This window comes from Carassius gibelio, chromosome A24 (assembly GCF_023724105.1).
Source record: "Carassius gibelio isolate Cgi1373 ecotype wild population from Czech Republic chromosome A24, carGib1.2-hapl.c, whole genome shotgun sequence".
Lineage (NCBI taxonomy): Eukaryota > Metazoa > Chordata > Actinopteri > Cypriniformes > Cyprinidae > Carassius > Carassius gibelio.
In genome coordinates this window covers 15,086,393-15,108,331 of record NC_068394.1, presented here as the reverse complement: position 1 = coordinate 15,108,331, position 21,939 = coordinate 15,086,393, and the positions used below count along the sequence as shown (strand labels likewise).

Sequence of the window (21,939 nt, the reverse complement as noted above, 5' to 3'; positions counted from 1 at the left end):
CATTCCAGCCGCTTATGTAAGCGAGAGTACGGAAGCGTATGGCATAATCACTCACAGATTCATCTCTCTGTTGGTGAATGGTAAATAATTGGTCATGGACAGACAATGCAGAAGTTTGATGGCCAAAGACGGATTTTAACTGGGAACAGAACGAATCCAAGGGCAGGTGAGTTCGAGTCCCAGAGAGATTCAGCCCATTGGAGGGCCTTACCTGAGAGTAGGTTGATGATGAAGGCTACTCGACTGCGTTCAGAGGTGAATAAATGAGAGTTGGATTCCATATAGAGGGAACACTGTAGCAGGAACCCGCTGCAATCCTCCGCCGTGCCGCTGTATGTCGCTGGTTTGGCCATGGGACTCGCAGGGGCAACTGAAGAAGTGACCGGAGTTGTAGCGGTGTTTGAGTTTTTGACAGCCGGTGAAGAAGGGGGAGTTTGTTGCATCAGTGAGGACCGTACAGCGTGAACCAGTTGCGTGAAGGGATCCGCGGTGCGGTCCTCGCCCGTGTCCGAAGAGCTCTGCATGCGGTCTGGTCTTCTGTCAGACACAGACGAGGACACAGAGGATTCAGTGATAAGGTAGTTTAATGTGAATCAGAGGTTTCAGACACAGGTGAATCTTGACACGTGGATAGAACGGTGACAACACAACTTCCCTTATGGTGAACGGTGATCCAGATGGTGCTCAGATGAAGACGATGGGGACAGGAAGACTGACGAGGATGAAGAGGGTTCAAGAGTTCAGGTAGGTTTAATAATGGCGTTCAGGCAAGTGAGGAGATCGGTGCAAGACCAGACGATGAGTAATGGTGACTGATGGCTTTATATGTGGTTCTGGTGATGATGCACAGGAGTTCAGAATTCGGGTGATTGGGGACGAGTGGGTGTGGCGTAAGTGTCCGATTCCGGGAGTGTAGAAGGTGTGGCTGTGACATTGTCAAAATGAAGTTCTTAGCTATGCATATTAATAATCAAAAATAAAGTTTTAATATATTTATGATAGGAAATGTACAAAATACTTTCATGGAACATGATCTTTACTTAATATCCTAATGATTTTTGGCATAAAAGAAAATAATGTATTTTTGGCTATAGCTACAAATATACACAATATAGACTGGTTTTGTGCTCCAGGTTCACACGCACACACACACACACACACACACACACACACACATATATTCAGATTACTTACGCACAAGAGTAATATTAAATATTTACTTATTTGACAAAAATTTGTTTTTAAACCAAGACATACTGAAAAAAAACATGCATTCTCTTAGTGTGTAAAATAAGATATTTCTTGATAAAATTGTTAGAAAAAAATATATAATTACCCAGATTGGGCATGAAATGTAGCCTAAAATATAGATTGACCCATATAGAAACACCATGATGTCTGCATTTTAAACGTCATAATCTGTTTTGCAGGAACAGAAAATATTTGAAATGCCAGATATGGGGAGTGTCATGACGAGTCTTTAGTTGAGGATCTTCAGTGTATTGTGCTTAATTAACTAAACTAAACACATTTCAAAGGTCCAGCAGGCCATCTGCTCGTTGAATAATCCAATCTCATCTCTCAGTAAGATCCGTAATGGGAAACATCTGTCATCAAGCTCACAAAAGACTTATTTTCCAGCTGTGTAGGACGGCTATGTGCTTCAACAAGGCCTTCTGTGATGCAGGCTGGTTACAGTATTCACAGAGATAGTTCTCTGTCACTTCAGACAATCAGAAAATACACACACACACATACACACACACACACGATGTAGATGTCCGCTTGTCAGGCTGATATACAGTAGGTCCTTGATCCTTCTTATCATATACATACCGGTATATATAAATATATATATATATATATATATATATATATATATATATATATATATATATACATATATATATATATACATAGAGAGAGAGAGAGAACTGTATTTTTGCTCAAATAAATGCAGCTTTGGTGAGCAGAAGAGACTTCTTTCAGAACATTAAAAATACCTTACCAACCCACAACTTTGAATGGTAGTGCAACTAAAAAATAAAAAGCAACAAAACCTCAGATAATATTTCTAAAAAGTGATAACTTGCTTGATTTTTCTCCTGGTGTCTTTCCAAATCAGGACAATAACCCACAAGCATGCAGTTAACAGAGCACCACCCGAAAAGCTTTAGTTCAGATCAGTTCAGTTGAAGATTAATGTTTTGTCCCATTTCAAACACAATGGAGGCAGTGAGGCTGAATCACTGAACCTTTCTGTTTGCCGAGCGAGAGGAGAAGCAAATTCCATGTGGACAGAACGGCTTGGAAAGGGCTGAAAGTGGAGTGGAAGCCATGAATCATTCTCCACTGAGTCATGCTTGTTGTTCCTATAAATGACTTGTTGTTGGCTAATAAAGTCGAGCGAGGTTAGTCAACATGACTGATACATTGGCCTCCTCTGATAACCTGCTTCCAGATGAAGATCCCTAAACCTCATGAACAGCAACAAGATGAGTAAAGTTTGTGAGCAAACGCAGAGGTTGGCTTGAAAAAGCGTAGCCTGAAAGTTTGAAGCAGCTGTAATAGCTTAAAGGTCGAAAGTTTAGACAGATAGATTAGAAAGATGTTGATAGCATTGCCAACATGATTTAGCATGTTGTTAGCATGCTTCAACACAATTATCATTTGTTTGTAACATTATTAGCATGTTGTTCACATGATTTGCATGTTGCTAGCATGTTTCTAACCCTGTTAGCAGTTAACATGAATTGCATTTTACTAGCATGTTTCTAACACTGTTAGCATGTTGTTAACATGATTTTCATGTTGCTAGCATGTTTCTAACATGATTAACATGATGCTAACATATTGAACAACATTATCTTGCTAACATTAACAACATTATCTTGCTAACATTATTTAACATGCTGCTAGCAGGATTGAACATGATGCTAGTTTGTTTTAGCATAGTGCTAGCATGTTTTAACATGGGTAACACGTTTATAACGTATCTAGCCTGATTAGCATTTTGTTAACATGTTTTAGTATGTGGTTAGCATGACTTAGCATTTTGTTAGAATGTTTCAACGTGATTTTGCTTCACAAGTTTTTAACATTATTAGGATGTTTGCTACCATATTTCACACATGTCGCTAGTACATTTCTTACATGATTAACATGATGCTAACATGTTTTATGTTGCTAGCTAGGGGTGTGACGAGATCTTGTGGCACGGGATCTTGAGAGATCCGATGTGTCTCGCGAGATCTGTCCGTCTCGAAAACGTCACGCTATCCTCGCCCAGACCATTAAAATATATTTGCATTACAATTGTCTTTTCACCAGTGGTATGTAAGATATTTAATGTTCACATCATGAAAGTGGACACATGATAAGTGGGAAAATATCGCAGTGTAGTCTTTATCCCGTCATGAAAACAGAAATCAGTTTAATGCGTAATGCCACAGAATTTGTCAAACTTTGAATTGATAAATCAAAAGTAGGTAATTACACTTAAATCAAATCCTGATACGTATCTGTAAATATAAAGCCACAAAAGTAAATTTAAATATGAATCCTGATTGTTCTACCTGTCTCTCTTAAAGCTTTTGTAAAAATTAGGGATGCACGATATTGGATTTTGGCCGATATTCGATATGCCGATATTTTCAAAATAATTTTGGCCGATGCCGATACCGATATCGATATATATACAAATATATACTGATATATTTAAACTTTAATTTTACTGAAGAGAAATCCATGTATCTCTTCTGTACTGATTCTACCATAAATTTATTATTTTACAAATGTAGACAGACATTCACATCTGAAAAACAGGTCAATTATTTCACTTGGAGAATATCGGTTTGGCTCATCGGCAGAAATATTCATATCGGCCGATACCGATAATGGTCATTTTAAGCTTTTATCGGCCGATACCGATATTGTGCCGATATTATCGTGCATCCCTAGTAAAAATACATTTTATACACATATTTGTTAAACCTGTCATTGTGTCCTGACAGTAGAATATGAGACAGATAATCTGTGTAAAAATCAGTCTCCTCTGGCTCCTCCCAGTGTGCTATTGCCATTTGCAGAAAGTCATGCGCTCCCGGTAAAAAACAACCAATCAGAGCTGCGGTCCGTAACTTTGTTTGTGTTCAAAATGTAGAAAAATGTATATAATAAGCGAGTACATCTTGAATCCGTTTTCCAAACCGTGTTTTTAGCTTGTCCTGAATCACTAGGGTGCACCTATAATAAGTGTTTATATTTGGACTATTTTAGATTGCTTCGGGGGTACCGCGGCGGAGTAACACAGTACCTTTGTGATTATTCATAGACATAAACAGAGAGAAGTAGTTCCGGCTACGATGTTCTTCCGCAAGACGCAAGCAGTTCTGTTTATTAACCGCTAGAGCGTCAAAAGTTACATAACGCAGCTTTAATGAATGACCTAGAATCGCGTTTCATTTAGCTACTACATACAGAAGCGCGACTGAGAGTCTCTTCATGAGCATTTTACCATTTGATTTGAGTAAAACAAGCTTTATATCACATACACAGAACTGTAAATGTATTTGCGGCTATTTTTCAGTACTATTTTTTAGTAGAATGTGCACAGCCTACTATAGTTTAAATATTAAAATGTAATTTAACTGTTAAAAACAAGTTGAGGAAAATTCAAATGGAAAAAAAAGCAATACAGAACAATTAAAATTGCAAAAATTGTCATAGGGCCCTTACTATCCCTCAGCCCCCTAGTTTGGGAACCATTGCTTTATCATTTTAAATTTTAAAAGTGGAAATCAGTTTACTAAACAATGTCAAAATGCACCTACATTTGAGTTGAATAAAAAAATATATTTCCTTATATATTTCATCATTGAGGACTTAAATCTTAAGGTCTAAAAATCTTGTCTCATCTCGTCTCTTGGGATAAGTGTCTCATCACACCCCTATTACTAACATTATTTAGCATGCTGCTAGCATGATTAAACATGTTGCTAGCATTTCGTTAACATGATTTGGCATGTTACTAACTTGTTTTAGCATATTGCTAGCATGATTAGCACACTGATAGCAAGTTTTAGCATGAGTAACACCTTGATAGCATGTTTCTAGCATGATTCACATGTTGCTAACATGTTTTGTATGTTGCTACATGATTTAACATGTCCTAAGATAGACATTAAGCTTTACTATTGATATAGACAGCTTAAATTCTCTATGATTCTAATTGTACAAAAGTTTTGACCCCTTCAATGAAAGTCTATGGGAATTTTGGTAGTTTTGATCATCTGTTTAAAGGGTCATACGATGTAGCTAAGAAGGACATTGTTTTGTGTATTTGGTGTAATGCAATGTGTTTGTACGGTTTAAGAAAAAAAAAATATTTTCCACATAATGTACATTTTTGTTTCTCCTCTATGCCACCCCTTTCTGAAACACATCGATTTTTACAAAGCTCATCGTTCTGAAAAGCGAGGTGTGCTCTGATTGGCCAGCTATCCAGTGCGTTGTGATTGGCTGAATACCCCAAGCATGTGACAGAAATGTTATGCCCCTTACCATACTGTGATGTGTTTCCCAGAGCGATGAGACAAAACTAGTAAAACTCTTTGCAAACTAGGCATTTGTTGCATCAAGTGGAAAAAAAAAAAATCTGATTACTGACCTATACTCTCTTTTGGAATCGTCAGTGGCAAATTCTTTAAATATTTAAATGTATTTACTGTCAGTCAGAAGCAAAAGACTGTGCTGGCAAAGTTGGAAATGCCCTAGTTTATAGAAACACCCTTTGTGCACAGAAGCATTGTAGGCTACTCTCACAGGAAACAGTCCTCATCCTCCATAAAATGTGCTGCACACATCTGAATATTTGGGTTGGACTGTTCTAGAACAGTGTTGTAAATACAACTGAACCACTGATTTCTAGTAGTGTCCTCTTTTGGAAAGACAAACAAAAGTAGTTTTGCTTTGACAACGAAACACACCGCCTCCACAACATTGCAGCAGCGGCAAAAATAAAGAATTAAAGTCACGCCTTCTTTCTTTGGCTGAACATTTGGGTGGAGTTATGCAAATCTTCCCACACAGTGATGTAGAGATGTGGGGGCGTGTTAGAACGAGTCGTTTTAGGAGGGTGTGGTTAACTCTTAACTTTTATGAAGAATATCTCTTTGGGTTTGAGACTTTAGTCTTCTTTGTGCACCAAGATCTTGTAACCCTCAAAAAGAGGGTTTGATATGACCCCTTTTAACAAAAAACTGTAAGTCCGGTCAGCTAGAAAAGATATAGCAACCCAAGTCTGACCAGTCTGATGGTCTGACCCGAGTTTGGTGGTTGTAGTTTGAAAACTCTAGAAGGAGATTCAGTCCAAATTAGAAGAAGAAGAAGAAGAAGAAGCACCCGCAGCTTAAATACTAAATCAGCTTTCTCAAGCCAACCTAATTACATCCTAATTATTTGTAGAGAAAATAACAGTGAGCCCAAGCCCGGAGCAGTGCATGCTGGGAGGGACGCATCCAAATATGGTTTGGGTTTCTTCTCTCCAAGAGCAACATGCGGCACAGTGGAGCGATTCAGGCTTCATGTAGCGTCGCTCATAATGAAGCGCCTGTTTCAATCTCCCTTGTGTTTTAATGGTCAGGTTTAATTGCAGATTCAAGAAAAACAGATCTGATTTATGCTGTGAAAGTGCAATTTAAATAGAAAACACACAAAGGATTATTTTGACATGAGCTCGCACATTTTACGACTCGTTGGCCAAATTAGTGACAAATTACCCGAGGAAGTTATGTGGGAAGCGTGGTATATCAGAGAACGCCTCATGAGCATTAATCTATATTGGTAAATATGGAAAAGATCAGACATTGAGAAGATGTAAACCATTGTTGCAAATGTAATTTATGAGTGTTTCTTAGAAATCAAACGCTAGACTAAACAAAACCTTGTTTGGGTTGGGAAACCTGCATGCAAACTCGTAATTTAAAATTGAAGGAAACTGATAAAGTTAAGACAATGCTCCACGGAGTTTAGTGGAAGAAATGAAATGTTGATATGATAAAGCAAACAAAGTTTGAGTGCACATGAATCTGATTAGAGCTCTGAAATATCTATTTCCCTTTCCTTACGCTCAGAGCCAACTTGAGCCTTTAAAGTAGCATGCTCTACATACCGCTCTGGATTAAACACACATTGCTCATATTCATTATGTTCCAAAATTTTATTTTATTAGTATATTCTATGGGAGCCCAGTTGAAGATGTTCTTTTGAAGGGTCCCAGGATTTAAAAATCTGGAGCTCTGAAGCAAATGTGAGTAAAAACCTGCAGTGACAAAACGATAGGGTGTTGTAGATGGGTGCCAAGGCACTGCTATGCAGTTTTAGCATGTTCTTATGCGGTTGCATCAGTTGCATTGTGAAAGCAATTGCCTCCACACATTTGTGCGACTCGATTGCAGTCGTTGCAGCTGCTGTATGAGGTATTATTTTGTAACCCAGCTCTGGGCACATCATCACAGCACATATGGTTTGTGCTAGACTTCCTCTACAGTCAGGTAAATTAGAGCTGTCTGTCACTAACATCGCTCAGATCACGGCTAACATGCGTGTTGTAACCGCTTCCAGCTGTCGTGAGCAGACTCGGCGTTCAGAAGCTCTTCTCCAAAGCGTTTCGGATGATCTGGCCTCTGCCAGCTGGACCAATGAAATGTAAATGCTTTCATTTGAGTTCTGAAGCACTAATGCAGTAATGGCATAACAAGCTGTTATTAAATCAGGCCAAGTATCCACCAGTCTGCTAGGTAACCACACATGAGCATGTGCACATGTATATGTGAGTGTTTCTTTAACTATCAGCTATGCAATCACTTAATATACTAAACAACCTTAAAACACACTAGCTTTGAAGTTAAATTACTGTAAATCAAAGCACTGCTAACAATACTGCTGAACAGTGGGAAAAGAAAACAATCAAATATTGTTGCTTTTCTTTTCCGTACCCAGCGTAGACACAGTTGTTCACTATTTGTTCATCACTTACATTATACTATATTTTAAATGCAATGACTGGAATTTCACTTTACTAATATTCATTGCTTAAGACAGAACGTTTGAGTCATAAAGTAAAACAATAAAATGCTTTTGAAAACTAGCACGCCAACAGAACAGTTTTCCAAGTTTAATGTGAACTTTACATAATGAAAAGAAAATGTAAATCTGTTCGTTTGAATAAACCCGGGAAATGAAAGTGCTGATAGTTGAAGAAACTCCGGTTTGTGTGAGAGATGTTAGGCTAGCGCTCTTGTCTTTTGCACAGAGTCTGCGCGCTTGCTGATGTCATTGTTTCTTCTTTCTGGAGCGCAGTCGCTGCTGTCTGATTAGCATTCGTCAGTGTTTTAATCCGAGGCACCATCGAGGGCGACAGCGACCGAAACGGCCCACAGACACCGGACACTCACAAAGAAGACTAATAAACTTGATAAGAAAAGATGAAACAGAAAAGTATAAACGATGCCACCCACATCATCCTAATGTCTAAACCAATCACACAGTCCATGCGTCTGCACACAGAACACACTGCGTCTAGGGGAAATCATTCATTTGAGAAATCCTTTTGGCTTTGAACTTTACACTTAATGTAATTTAAAAGTCCACTTAAAGAGAGACACTTTTATGAATTATTACAGCTGAGTAGAGTTTAGGAAATTACTATTTTCATTCATCTTTTATCATGTTTAAAGAAGTACACTTTGATGTGTTATCTTTAATATACTAAAGCACATGATTATGACTTTAACTGTAGTGTGTAATATTCAATATTACGTGATCTTAACCTGACATACGTATATTATTATTAGTTAATATAATTTAAATGTACTAAATTGCAACTTCACAAATATATTTAAGTACTGTACATGGCACACTTTCATTGTATAATTTCAATTATAGAAATGACATTAAACTATATTTAGTTTACCATACATGCTATTCGGTAATTTAACCATATTTCAAAGACAATAGATATATATTATGAAAAGGATGTGTAAAAACGTTCTACTTAAGTGGGTCAAAGTTCAGCTTTTTTCATTTAATATAAATCTATTTTTATTGAATTGAAAATATAATGCAATTTAGTGTCCAAAAACATTATATCGAATTTGCACTAAAGTATATTCTTTTCATAATAAGTCGTCTTTTTAAAAGTATGTTAAAGTGTACTTATTTTTCACAAGGGGGGCTCTAAACTATCACTCTAGAAGATAAACTGCATCATTAAGGGACATATTTTAACAAATAGTGTGGTTGGAAGACAAAACCAAGAGATTTTTTTTTTTTCTATGAAAAATATTAGCCAATATCTTTCATTGTTCTGTCATTTAATAAGTGAGGGGGAACAGATGGACCCGCCCTGATCATGTTTTATCATCATTATTTTCAAATACATTATTTTGTTATTCTATATTAAATCTCTTGATGGACCACCCAGGTCCAAAGCCTCCGAACGAAACCCCACGCGCTCTTCAAAGTGAACAATGTGTGTGGTGTTGCCAACATTGACACGGACGAGTCCAGCGCTGATCTGAAGAAAGAGAGAATACAATCTCTTACCTCTCAAAGCCCAGCTGTCGTATTGATCTCTCCCACGATGAACCTGCAGAAACACAGCACAAGGAGGTGTTCAGGACAGCGGGAGATGAGGTTTTCTGTGACTAAAGCGAAGGAAGGTCATCGAAAGCTTGCAGGTTTGAACCATGAAACTGTGAACCATTGGCTGTTTACTGGATTGTGAAGTCTCTAAATGACAGGTTGATGGAAGAAATAATCGTTTATATGATCTTATACTGTTTGTTTATTCTGAAACATTATGAAGGCATTTTGTTTTCATTAGATTAATTATTCAGCCGATCTTATTCGTTTTCATATGAATTCAAAATATCTGGGTATATTCTAAAATGTACAATATGAACATATTGGTAATAACTCAAATGTAAAGCTATTTATGTATGCACAGCTTTAGAAATGTAAACATCTTTAGGAAACATAATATTCATATATATATATATATATATATATATATATATATATATATATATTATTTTTTTAATCACTTTTATTCAGCAAGGACACATTAAATTGATCAAAAGTGACAGTAAGACATTTATAGCGTGACAAAATGATTATATTTCAAATAAAAGCTGTCCTTCTGAACTTTCTATTCATCTGTGAATCCTGAAAAATAAAATGCATCACAGTTTCCACAGAAATATTGAGCAGCACAACTGTGTTCAGCATTGATAATAATCAGAAATGTTTCTTGAGCAGTAAATCATCATATTATTCTGATTTCTGAAGATCATGTGACACTGAAGACTGGAGGAATGATGCTGAAAATACAGCGGAGCATCACAGAAATACATTACACTTTAACACAGATTCACACAGAAAACAGAGGATTTTACATTACAATAATATTTCACAGATTTTCTGTATTTGATTAAATAAATGCAGCCTTGATGAACAGAAGAGGTGTCTTTCAAAACTCCAAACTTCTAAAGCTAATGTAGATGCAGGATGCAACAAGTAATATATATTAAAAAAAAACAATAAAAAAAACCATGTTTTAGGTGTACTGTAACACACAAGTCACTCGAGATAAAAGCAAATAACTTCTTCTTAACAGAAAGCATGTGAAACAGCGTTGTTTTGGTGTTATTCTGCAGCCAGCCACTTCATCAGAATGAGGAAAAGACAAATGTGTGGATGTGCTTCAGACGCCTCACTCGCATCAGTCCAGAGACCCAAACCACACACAGATATCACCAGATCCAGCTCTTTCACAAGCCCTGGTGCACAACACTCACCAAAACATCTGGCAACGTTTTATTGTGGTCAAACCAAACATCACGTGATTCCCAGCACACTGAATCTCTTCAGTAAGGCGTCTGTTTACAGGGACACTTCCAGCTATTCAACAGAAATACAGCCCATCCTACAAGACCTGACTAACTATTAATAATGTAATTAGGCTGTGGATCGCTTCACCACTGAATCACATTGGCAAACTGGAAAATGAGCAAACCAGAAAAACTATAAGAACAACAACAACAACAACTAAAAGATTAAAAACCACTCTTTAGATTTATGACATCATCATCCAAAATGTGTTCAGTTTCATATTAATGAAATAGTTCACCCGAATACAAAAATGATCTGAAAATGCGTTCATCCTCAGGTCATCAGAGATGTGGATGAGTTTCAGGTTTGTAGAAATCAGTGTTTCATCAATGGATGCACTGCAGTGAATGGGTGCCGTCAGAAGATAAAATAGATAGATAATAATAGTATTTAAGCAGGCCATCACTTTCTTTTCTCTGGACAGTATCCACATACTTTTATTAAGCCCAATTACTAACAGACAGCAGCTGTTTTAGGGATTTTTCTTATAGAGGCGTTCACAAATATGTCTAGAGTCTATCTAAGCTCAGAGAAATGCTCTTTTTGGAAAAGCTCTATCGAGTCAAACTGAGTTGTGATGTCGAGAGCGATCAGAGAATGCAGATCTCGGCGTGTCGAGTGATCACAGCTCGTAAAACACTGCAAGATTTCCCGTCTGGAGTCAGGAGGAGATCTCCAGGCCTTCGTGATGACGCTCAGGAAAGCGTTCAGGAAGAGGAAGGAGGGAAGGAGGGAGGTCTTCTAAACACAGCCTGCTCGATTGAAAGCCTGATGATTTCATTAGGTTTCTTCTGTGGGGAGACTGAAAACACACGGAGATCACGCTCGATCGTTTCAGACCGTCTGTATCTTCAGTCTGGAGTCCACACCGAGCTTATTTCCACCAAAGAGAAAAAATTCATCTGTGACATAAAGCTTAAAATAAGAAGTTCACAAAGTGAGATGTAAAAGTCACAGAGCTGACATATTAATCTGCTTTGTGACATATAAAGTTACAATTATGAGAAACATGTATGCAATTACAAAAAAATAAATAAGTTGCCATTAGAAGAAATACAATTATTTCTACTGTACTATTTTATTTTAAGGCAGAAACAAACCTTTATATGAAAGATTACAAGACTAACTCTCAAAATACACAACAATAATTTATACACTGTAACAAAAAAAAAAATATATATATATATATATATTTTTTTTTTTTTTAAGTTGCAAGTAAAAGATGATTGTATTATATCTATTTATTAGAAGTTACTATTTATTATTATTATTTTTAATTTCGTTATTATTTGTGAAATTTACTTGCGATTTCTGAGTGAAAATTATTTCAAAGTAAATACTGCATTGCTTTTTATGTCTTCTTTAAATAAAAAATAAAATAAAAAAATTTAATAAATAAAAAAATCCAAAATAAATAAATAAATAAAATATATAAAAAAAGTTTAATTTTTATTTTTTATTATTGATCACTTTTTATCAATTGAATGTGTCCTTGCTGAATAAGAGTATTAATTTCTTTAACAAAACCGAACGTTTGAGTGGATTTCTTTCGATGACTCTCACAAACTGAACATGGTGTCGGTGACCTTGAGGAAACACAGCATCACATCTAGCCTTTGTTAGAAGTGGAGTATTTTTAGGAACGCGTCCTGAGGAAGCCGATCTTTATCTGCTACAGAAATATTAAGAGCACCAGAACGGAGCGGGCGTTTGTTCTCACTGCTGGCAGCCGTGCAGTATACGCTGACAGATGAAAAGCCTGGCCGTGCTGGAGCTCATACAAACAGGAACAATGCCTTATTAATTCACTCAGCGGGAGGTGGAAATAAAGCCATGCGTGATCGCTGCGATTGTGCAACTGCATGCATGTCAGTCAGGGGAATTAGAGGAGTGTTTGAAGCGTCGGTTAACTGATCAGAAACAAATAATGTGTGTGTGAGAGAAGAGCTGAAACATTTAACACATTAGCATCTCTCACACCGCAGGAGTTTGACTCTATAAACCAGAGCAGCCATCGATCGCTTGTTTCTCTGTTCCTCACACCTTTTTACTGCCTCAGATTTATTAGGAGAGAGATGTCATTCTTGGCACGGGCCGGGTTTACCGCATCGCACAGAAACGAGACGCTAGAGCGGCTGATAAACCCAGGAATGATCGCTCGCTCTACTGTGTGTCTGTGTCTGTCAAACACTTACAGACTAGTCCTAAAACACACCTCACAATTATTTCTTTTGCACAAATTGACAAATGTTTGGGAATCAGGGTTCTTCCACCAAATATTGATTTCTTAACTCTTCTGAAGTTAAAACATTGGTATTGTGTTGTCTAAAGATGAATGTAAACACGCTCTTAATGACAACATCTTTATTTAAAAATGGGATGAAACGTCACCAGTTGTTTACTCAAACTTATAACTATAAATCATGAATCCAGAGAAACTGAGAATTTTTTGAGTGGTCTCTTAACTTTTTCCAGAGCTGTATGAATATTATATAACAATATATTATAATTATATATATTCACATTATATTATATTATATTGACAAAACAGTGGCAGATGTAATCCAGTAAACATAACTGCAAAAATGCTTTGTAAATGACACTTTGTGTGGTATTTCGTTATCAATGCAATTAAATGTGTGATTTACAAACACCCCGACTATAGTTTTTGGCCACTTCTTCCAGAAATGCATGCACAACTGTATCTACAGCTAGAGTTCCAGCATTTTGAGAGTTTCCTACGGATTACAGATGAATCTTAGGAATCGTAAGAAAGAGTAATGCAAACTTTTTATTTTTCGGTTGTTTTTGTTTTTCCAGAAAGCTGACATTTTTCTCACAGTTAGAAGTTTATATTTCACAGCTCTTAAGAATAGCAACGATAAAAGTCTGAATTGTGAGATTATTGATAGATTGATTTTCATTTCTATGTTGTGGCTGAAAATAAACAGAGTTTTGAGATTTAAACTTAGAATTGCGAGAAAAAAATCAGATTTTTATTTATTTATTTATTTGCAATTCTAAGTTTTTATATCTCACAATTCTGACTTAAGATTGTGAGAAAAAAGACAAAAGTCGCAATTCAGTTTTATTTATTTTGTGGTGAAAAAAAACGGAATTGTGAAATGTAAACGTAAAAATTTACTATATATATATATATATATAGAAAAAATAAATTGTAAGATGTAAACTTAGAATTTTTGGGGGGAAAAAAACTGAATTGCAAGACATAAATTCACAATTAAGTCAGAACTAGGACATACTGTATAAACAATAGTTTATAACTCACAATTCTATGGTAAAAAGCCAAAATTTCAAGATATAATATCATACTTGTGAGACAAAAGCAGAACTGGTCTCTGAAATACAACAGATACGGCCTGGTTTGTTAATTATAATGCCAATAATGACCAAGCACCACATTAGAAGCCGTCATGCAGAGATTCAGAAGAAACGTTTGAATACGAATGTTTGACTAGTAGCTGGTTCTCATTACAGGGTTGTTATGAAATATTACTGTAATGTTTTTCTCATGTGCAGTTTGCTATAACTCTTGCCACAAAACTTGTGACCATATTTAAAAACAGATTAAACTAATGGCATATTCTGTCGCTTCTTCTAAAACTATAGGAATACATCTTTAGATAAAAGCATTTGTTAAATGAATATCTATGTGAATAATTTAAGAAGTAACATGTTGTAATGTGAGTAGAGTAGTTTACCACACGGTCCTTAAAATATCAGATTAAAGTAATGAAAATGAAATCTTAAATATAAATGAGGTCTTTCATTCCTGGACTGCTGCTTATCAGTGTTATTTTAGTATAATTGGGATATTAGTTTTTTATAAAGATTTTGAAACTTTATTTAATATTTTATGGTTTAATTAAAAACATTTTTTTTGTTATTATGTTGAATGTTTCTGTCATTTTTATGTATACGTCTGTATTTTTTAAAGAAGTTTTAGTACATCTAAAATAAATGTTGAATTTTTTTTTCATTTAATTGAATTACTAAATTATTTATTAATGATTTATTTTACATTTTATTATACATTTTAGTTTACTGTAATAACTCTGTTGCCAATGTAATGCTACTAAGCACCAAATCACACTGAAATTGTAATAAAATACAGTGTTATCATTTTTAATTGATCAATAGCTCAAAAATCATTTAGTTTGCATATGTGACTGAATAAAAATGATCAAAATAAAATTATTGCAAGTTGATAAGAAATTCTCAAGCATTAATCACTCAGACACAATCAGAAATAATTTCCCACAGACATCAAAGTTTACAAAAATAATAAAACAAAATTAGCTTCTATACTGAAGATTGAACTTATCTATGAAACTAAAGTCAGAACAAACACATTATTAATATATCGCTGCTTTACAAGCATTTTATCTGACCCTACATTGTGATAAACAGATAAAAAAGATAAGGGATAGGTTTATTTGTTGTTGTTGTTTTATTTATCAAGATGCATTTATTTGTTAAAAAGAGACAGTAAAGAAATGTAGAATGTTCTTTTCTACTTTCTCTTTTGCCACGTGGGATTAAATAAAGAAATAAATAAAAACTGCAACTTTTCAGTTCTGAGAAACACACACACACACACACACACACACACAAAGAACTGTGAGTCATAAACATAATTGTGAGATATAAACTTGCAATTGCATGGAAAGGGTTACTATAGTTAACTAAACTAAAACCATAGAAAGCTTTAAATAGAATTGTGAGATCAAAAGTAGCAATTAACTTTTTTATTTTATTTTTTATTATTGCGTGGCAGAAATCAGCTTCCATAGAAAGCACTTACTAAATTGTAATAATATATGAAAATATGACCGTTTTGACTATATTATTGATCAAATAAATGCAGACTCAGTGAGCAGACGAGACTAAAAATCTTCACCAACCTCAAAACTTACATAAAAATGTCAGAAGTGGAAAGTAAAGACGGACATTTACTGTAATCGAGTAGCTTTTTTGTGTACTTCTATCAATATCACACAAAGAATGCCATCTTTTCCTCCTAAAATCATCATGATTACGTATAGATTTTTATAAACTTTTTATTTATTTATTTTATTTTATTTTTTTACAAAAGTTCAGTAAACAAGTGAATTAAGAGACTTGTGTTTTAGACACCATATTGTCTGTTTTTGCTCTATTTCTACAACAAAAAATAACTCCAAATACAGCTCTGTCTCTCTGATTAATAATTCATTTCTTAATTTAAAATGAGTATTCAACATTTTTATGTCTTGTATATCAAAACATTATTAATGGTAGAATATTTTTGTACTCTTTCCACCTCAGAAAAATGTATTAAGGTTGAACACAAACCTTTAAATGACCAGTGTAGGAAAAAAGCGAAATATATTTAACTTAAAAATGAAAGTTGTGATTTCTGGCACTGGATGTGATTGTTTTCAGACAGGTTTCTCCCCTGTCGTCCATTGGCTGGAGAGAGAGCCCTTGCTATCATGATTGTATGCTTGCACAGACCCAGATCTCTCCAGATCTCCTGTTTCAGAGCTCTTCTCTCATGTCTGGCTCCTTCTCTCTTCATAATAAGTTTATCTCCATCTTGAAGGCAGATGTTGTGGCTTTTTGGCTTGGAGTGAGCGGCTCTGGTTGTGTGCAGTTATAGTCTGGGGTTCTGCATGAGCGTCAGTGTCGGGGAAACATGATCCAGGCATGCGTTTGACCTCACGTCCAGCTCAGCAGCTTCAAAACAGACTCAAGCAATCACACGTACCTTCCTGAGCCAACTCTGTGATTTATACAAATCAGACTAGACCTGAGAATGTGTGTATCCTCACACAAACCTTCAACCGTGTGTACACACATTTCTACTGGTTTCACATTTTAGCGGCTCAAGTGAATAATGGATTTTGTGAGCAAAGAACATTTTAGTCCTCAAAACTGGCAACTAGAGGTATTATAATTAACTAAAAAAAAAAAAAAATTATTTTTACTAGCTTTTTTTTTTTTTTTTACAATTTTACATTTTTTTTTTCAAATAAATACTGTTCATTTCAACTTTCTATTTTGCCATTGGATAAAAATAAATAAAACATTTAATTGAAACTTTTAATCACATTTATTGAGTTCATATCTTTTAATTCTGAGGAGGGAAACATGAATTCTGAGTCATAAACACATAATTATGAGAGATAACTAAATTGAAAGCATATAAAAACTATAAATAAAAACTAAAAGACAGAAATAAACAATAAAGAAACATAACATTTTATCTTTCAGCTATTATTGCTAATGCAACATTTTTATTATTATTATTATTATTATATAACTCATAGAATTTATAATCTTATTAACTTGATACTAAAATAACTAAAACTAAAATGTATTTAAAAAAAAAGACATATATAATATATATATATATATATATATATATATATATATATATATATATATATATATATATATATATATATATATATAAAAGGATAATAATGACAAAAATAAAAACTAATTCAAAATGTGTAAAAATGTAGAAAAATAAATAAAAATAAATTCAGAGCATTGGTCTGAACACAGAAAACGTACACGAAACTCTGACCAAATTTTCCTGCCAAACACTCGTGTGAGGTTGTGTTTATTGTAGCTTCCTATACAGCTGGAACGTCATTCGGAAACCTTCTTCTCTACCATTAGCAAGTGCGTGTTTGACGGGTTCATTACGTTGAACTGGTTAACCCAATTAGGGTTAAGTTTGAATTTCGTGCATCAGCTAATAAAACCGGTTTCCTCCTCCGTCTGACCTCTATTAGTTTGAGAATCTGTGGTGGAGCGTTAGATGGGGTTCGTACTCACAGTTGAAGTCGGGCTGGATGTTGTCTCCTGCTAACAGACTGTTGATTGTGATTTGGTAGATGATGTGCAGCAGCAGGAACGTCATACTGGTGAAGCACAGGGATTTCAGCAAGCGCCCTGTGTGCCCTGCAGAAACAAAAGAATTAATGCAAACCTTTAATTACATTAGCAAACAATGCGCATATAATCTACGACATATCGGTGCCTAAAATAAAGCCTGAAGTGTGACTTTGGTTTTCACTCGTGCACTAGAGTATGCGCATGTACTGAATGCATCTTGATTTTTCTTGCGCTAATTAGTTGGTCCATTAATTGGCAACACTGGTTGTTTCACTGAAAAAGAAACGTAAAAGACGAAACAACAACAAATCAACGAAGACAACAACCGCAGTGGACGCTTGTTGACAACAGTGCAAGAGGATTCGATAAAGTCTAATCTAGTTTAAGACATGTTTTATTAGTTATAACTTCTGGAGAGAAACGCTGCAGACACTGGACAAGGATGAAACTTTATAGAAATGTAGCATTGCATCACTTGCTCACCAGTGGATCCATCATTTTGAGAAGTAAAAAAAAAACGTTTTTGACTAAAATAGAGTCTATAATCATCGAGTTGAACCTGTCTTTCTGCTCTTGATAGAAAAGAGCTGCAGTAATCCACTGCTATTAGCGGAAACTCACCCTTGTATTACTGCTCTCTCTGTTTCTCTCTCGCTCTGGGCATCATTTAGCGCTGGTGTTTTTGGCAGTGTTTGGGCTGTTCATCATTTAGGATCACGAGGCTCAGTGTGAGTTCAGAGCCGTGACGATCTCAGAAAACTCAGAGTAATACATGTTACAGGCCATAAAGGAGTCAAAAAGAGTTTTGATTTATGCACTTAAACATCTTTTATGATAGAAGAGAAGGATTTGGGATGGATGGATGTTGGTCTGCTATCAAAGGAGGCTGGGAACAGCACAGATAGCATCAAACATGAATTTTAGGATATTAAAAAACACCCACAACCCATCCGGCCCAAATGAGGAAATGACATCATACGCAAACCAATAAGTGCTTAATTTGATTGTCAATTTGGGACAGATCATATCACACATTTAAGGAAATAATAAAAAAAAAAGGGGTCAAGAATCTGTAAGAGATCAGGATGAAATTTCACCCTTCTTTGAGGTTTGCATGGATAAAAAATGCCAAGAAATGTATTTGTAGTCGATTCGAAGGCTTTGGAACAAACGTCTTCTGTAAACGCAGGTCAAGGAAAGGTCTTGAGGTAGAAAATGAGGTCTGAAACCTCACAGATAATAATATTAGTGAGTCTAAAGTCACACTTTACAAACGTGGTTAAACGTAGACCGCATTAATTCACGGCAGAACCAAGGACCGAAGCTTCCTCGTCATGCAATTAGCAAACTTTCAGAAAGGAGCAGAAAAGTGTTGGGCATTAACTATACGCTAGTTTTGTCTCATTTATCAATTTTGATCAAACAAATGCAGCCTTGGCCAACAGAAGAGACTTAAAACATTAAATCACACAATGTCAGTGTGCATCCCTTCAAGACAAATGAACCAGATAACATATATCTGTCTTATATCTGTGTATGTAACTGTGACGTGAACACAAGGCTATTCACTATTCATGTCAATACAGGAACACAACCGTGTTCATCAAATCATTAAAGTAATAATAAAATGACTGAAATTTCCATATTAAATATAGAAAGCATACTAATGTTTACAAAAGCGGCGTCTCCATCGATGCATTAACACCTACGATAACAATTTCTGAATCAGAAATCACTGCCAAGCGAGTCTGCCAAGATCTTGACAATGGTTGACTGTTATGAAAATGTTTTACAGGTCTGCTCACGCCACAGTTTTACTGTGAGCTCAGGCGATTCGCCCAATTAGAAGACATTATATTCTCATTATTCAGTTCCCCGACGAGCCATTGCATCCGTTCCCGGCGTCTGAACGGGTCTCGCTGTTTGTGTGCGGTGTGTAACGGAGAAAATACGTGCTGCTTCTTTATTGTTTGAGAGCTCTGGATACGGGCCGGACCCATAGGTGTATTCAATACTGCCAAATTGAAAGATGGAGACGGTATGAACCATCAAAAATCCCCTCGGCTCCTCTGGACAGAGATATTGGTGTTGGCTTATTTTTGTAAAGGTGAATTAGGAAGGATTATAAAGGACCTATCTGTGGATATCAGCATTGATCGAGGGACCGCAGCGCACAGACAACGCAGGAGCACTGACGACAGCAGAACCTCAGTCAATACCAGCACATCTCCAAAAGCTTTTACAGACGCAAATGGGAAAATCGGAGATTGATAATTGACAGCAATGAGCAGGACAGAGTCAAATTTAATAATGCATGCTCTTATGGGAACGTCTCTCCTCTCATAATTGATTTGAATCAATTCATTCTTACGCTACAATTACTTTAAGCCAGAGAGCAACTACTCAAGCCTTATGTAAGAGTTTAATACGCAAAGTACATGCACTATCATTTAAAAGCTTGAGGTTGGTAAGAATTGTAATGCTTTGATCAAATTTTTTTTTATTAAACATTATGAAATATTATTAGAATTTAAAATAACTGTTTTCTGTGTGAATCTGTGTTAAAGTGTAATGTATTTCTGTGATGCTCCGCTGTATTTTCAGCATCATTCCTCCAGTCTTCAGTGTCACATGATCTTCAGAAATCATGAAAATATGATGATTTACTGCTCAAGAAACATTTCTGATTATTATCAATGTTGAACACAGTTGTGCTGCTCAATATTTCTGTGGAAAATGTGATGCATTTTATTTTTCAGGATTCACAGATGAACAGAAAGCTCAAAAGAACAGCATTTATTTGAAATATAATTATTTTTTGTAGCAATATTAATGTCTTTACTGACACTTTTGATCAATTTAATGAATCCTAAAATATTTATTTTATTTAAGCTAAATATAAGGTAAATATTTAAGCAAATTTTTCTAAATTAGACAAAACAGTTCTAAGATATTAATTATAAAACATAATTCTGACTTTTAATTATTATATAATTAATGTGGTAAATGCGATCAATCTACAGTTAGTTAGCTGATTAAAAAAATCGACAGAAGTAGGAAAATGATTAAATATAAAAAAATAAATATACATAAATAAATATTTTAATTTATAAATAAATTCAAATTTGTGCCTTTATTCATGGCGTGAATCACTGAATGAAAACATGCTGCTTTATCTGACACTTTCACTTGAATAGTTGTTTATTGTTCCCAGATACTTTGGTCAGTATTTCTCAGCATCTGGTTTCTGAGTTTACGTGTCACATCACAAGCTCTGATTCATTTATAAAAACCCCAGCAAATCTCTGTAGTGCAGGAACAGTCTTTTCTTCCTGGCACAGTTTCATCATGACTTACACAGATCACAGCCCATGTTAGATCAGACACATGACTTCACTACACATACAAAAAAAGATTCAAAAGAACGGAAAAAAGATGATGAACATGAAGCTGTGTGAATGTGAAATAGTCATTAAATAGCCTGCATGTCTAATTCCCCAACAGTTGCTTCTTTAAACATGCCTGATATATTGCAGTGTCAGTGCTTTATGGTTATTTATACTCTGGTCTGACGCCACAAACTTATTTTATAACAATGTATTACAGCATCAGTCTGTGATATATTACCCAAGATACATCTAAAGTACCTGATGTCCTTCGTTTCAATCACTCATTCATGATCCTTGCTTTATTTCACAGTGGTCTGGCCTTGCATTTTGATTTCAGATGTTTTAGCCAGCAGTTATCTAGCAGTGTGACATAACTGGGATTCGCAGACAGATCGCAAATCTCAAAGGTGTTCACAGAGTCCAGAATCCTGATATCATTGAGCCAAACCTGGATAACTCGCTTTCTTTTGAAGAACACAAAAAGAGGCGTTTTGAAGAATGTCAATGCTGCTCTCTTCCATATAAGCGATCAAGTGCTGTCAAGATCCATAAAACACAATAAAAGAACCAAAAAGTATTACTCGTGTAATATATTAAGCCTTCTGAAGTCAAACAATAGATACATTTATGAATATGTGGGTGAGTAAATAAAGACAGAATTGTTTTTTTGTTTTTTTTCTGAGTGTAT

General features: G+C 35.3%; 1 protein-coding gene across 2 annotated transcripts in view; it reads right to left on the bottom strand.

Annotated features, from left to right (window-relative positions):
• The window catches only part of LOC127946279 (piezo-type mechanosensitive ion channel component 2), a 118,149-nt gene that overhangs the window by 69,714 nt on the left and 26,496 nt on the right, over positions 1 to 21,939 (bottom strand). For both annotated transcript variants that reach the window (XM_052542744.1, XM_052542745.1), the window contains exons 3-4: positions 17,803 to 17,928; positions 9,607 to 9,649 (exon numbers count right to left, since the gene is read on the bottom strand). In XM_052542744.1, the coding sequence (XP_052398704.1) occupies positions 9,607 to 9,649; positions 17,803 to 17,928 (169 nt within the window). The remainder of the gene's footprint in view (positions 1 to 9,606; positions 9,650 to 17,802; positions 17,929 to 21,939) is intronic.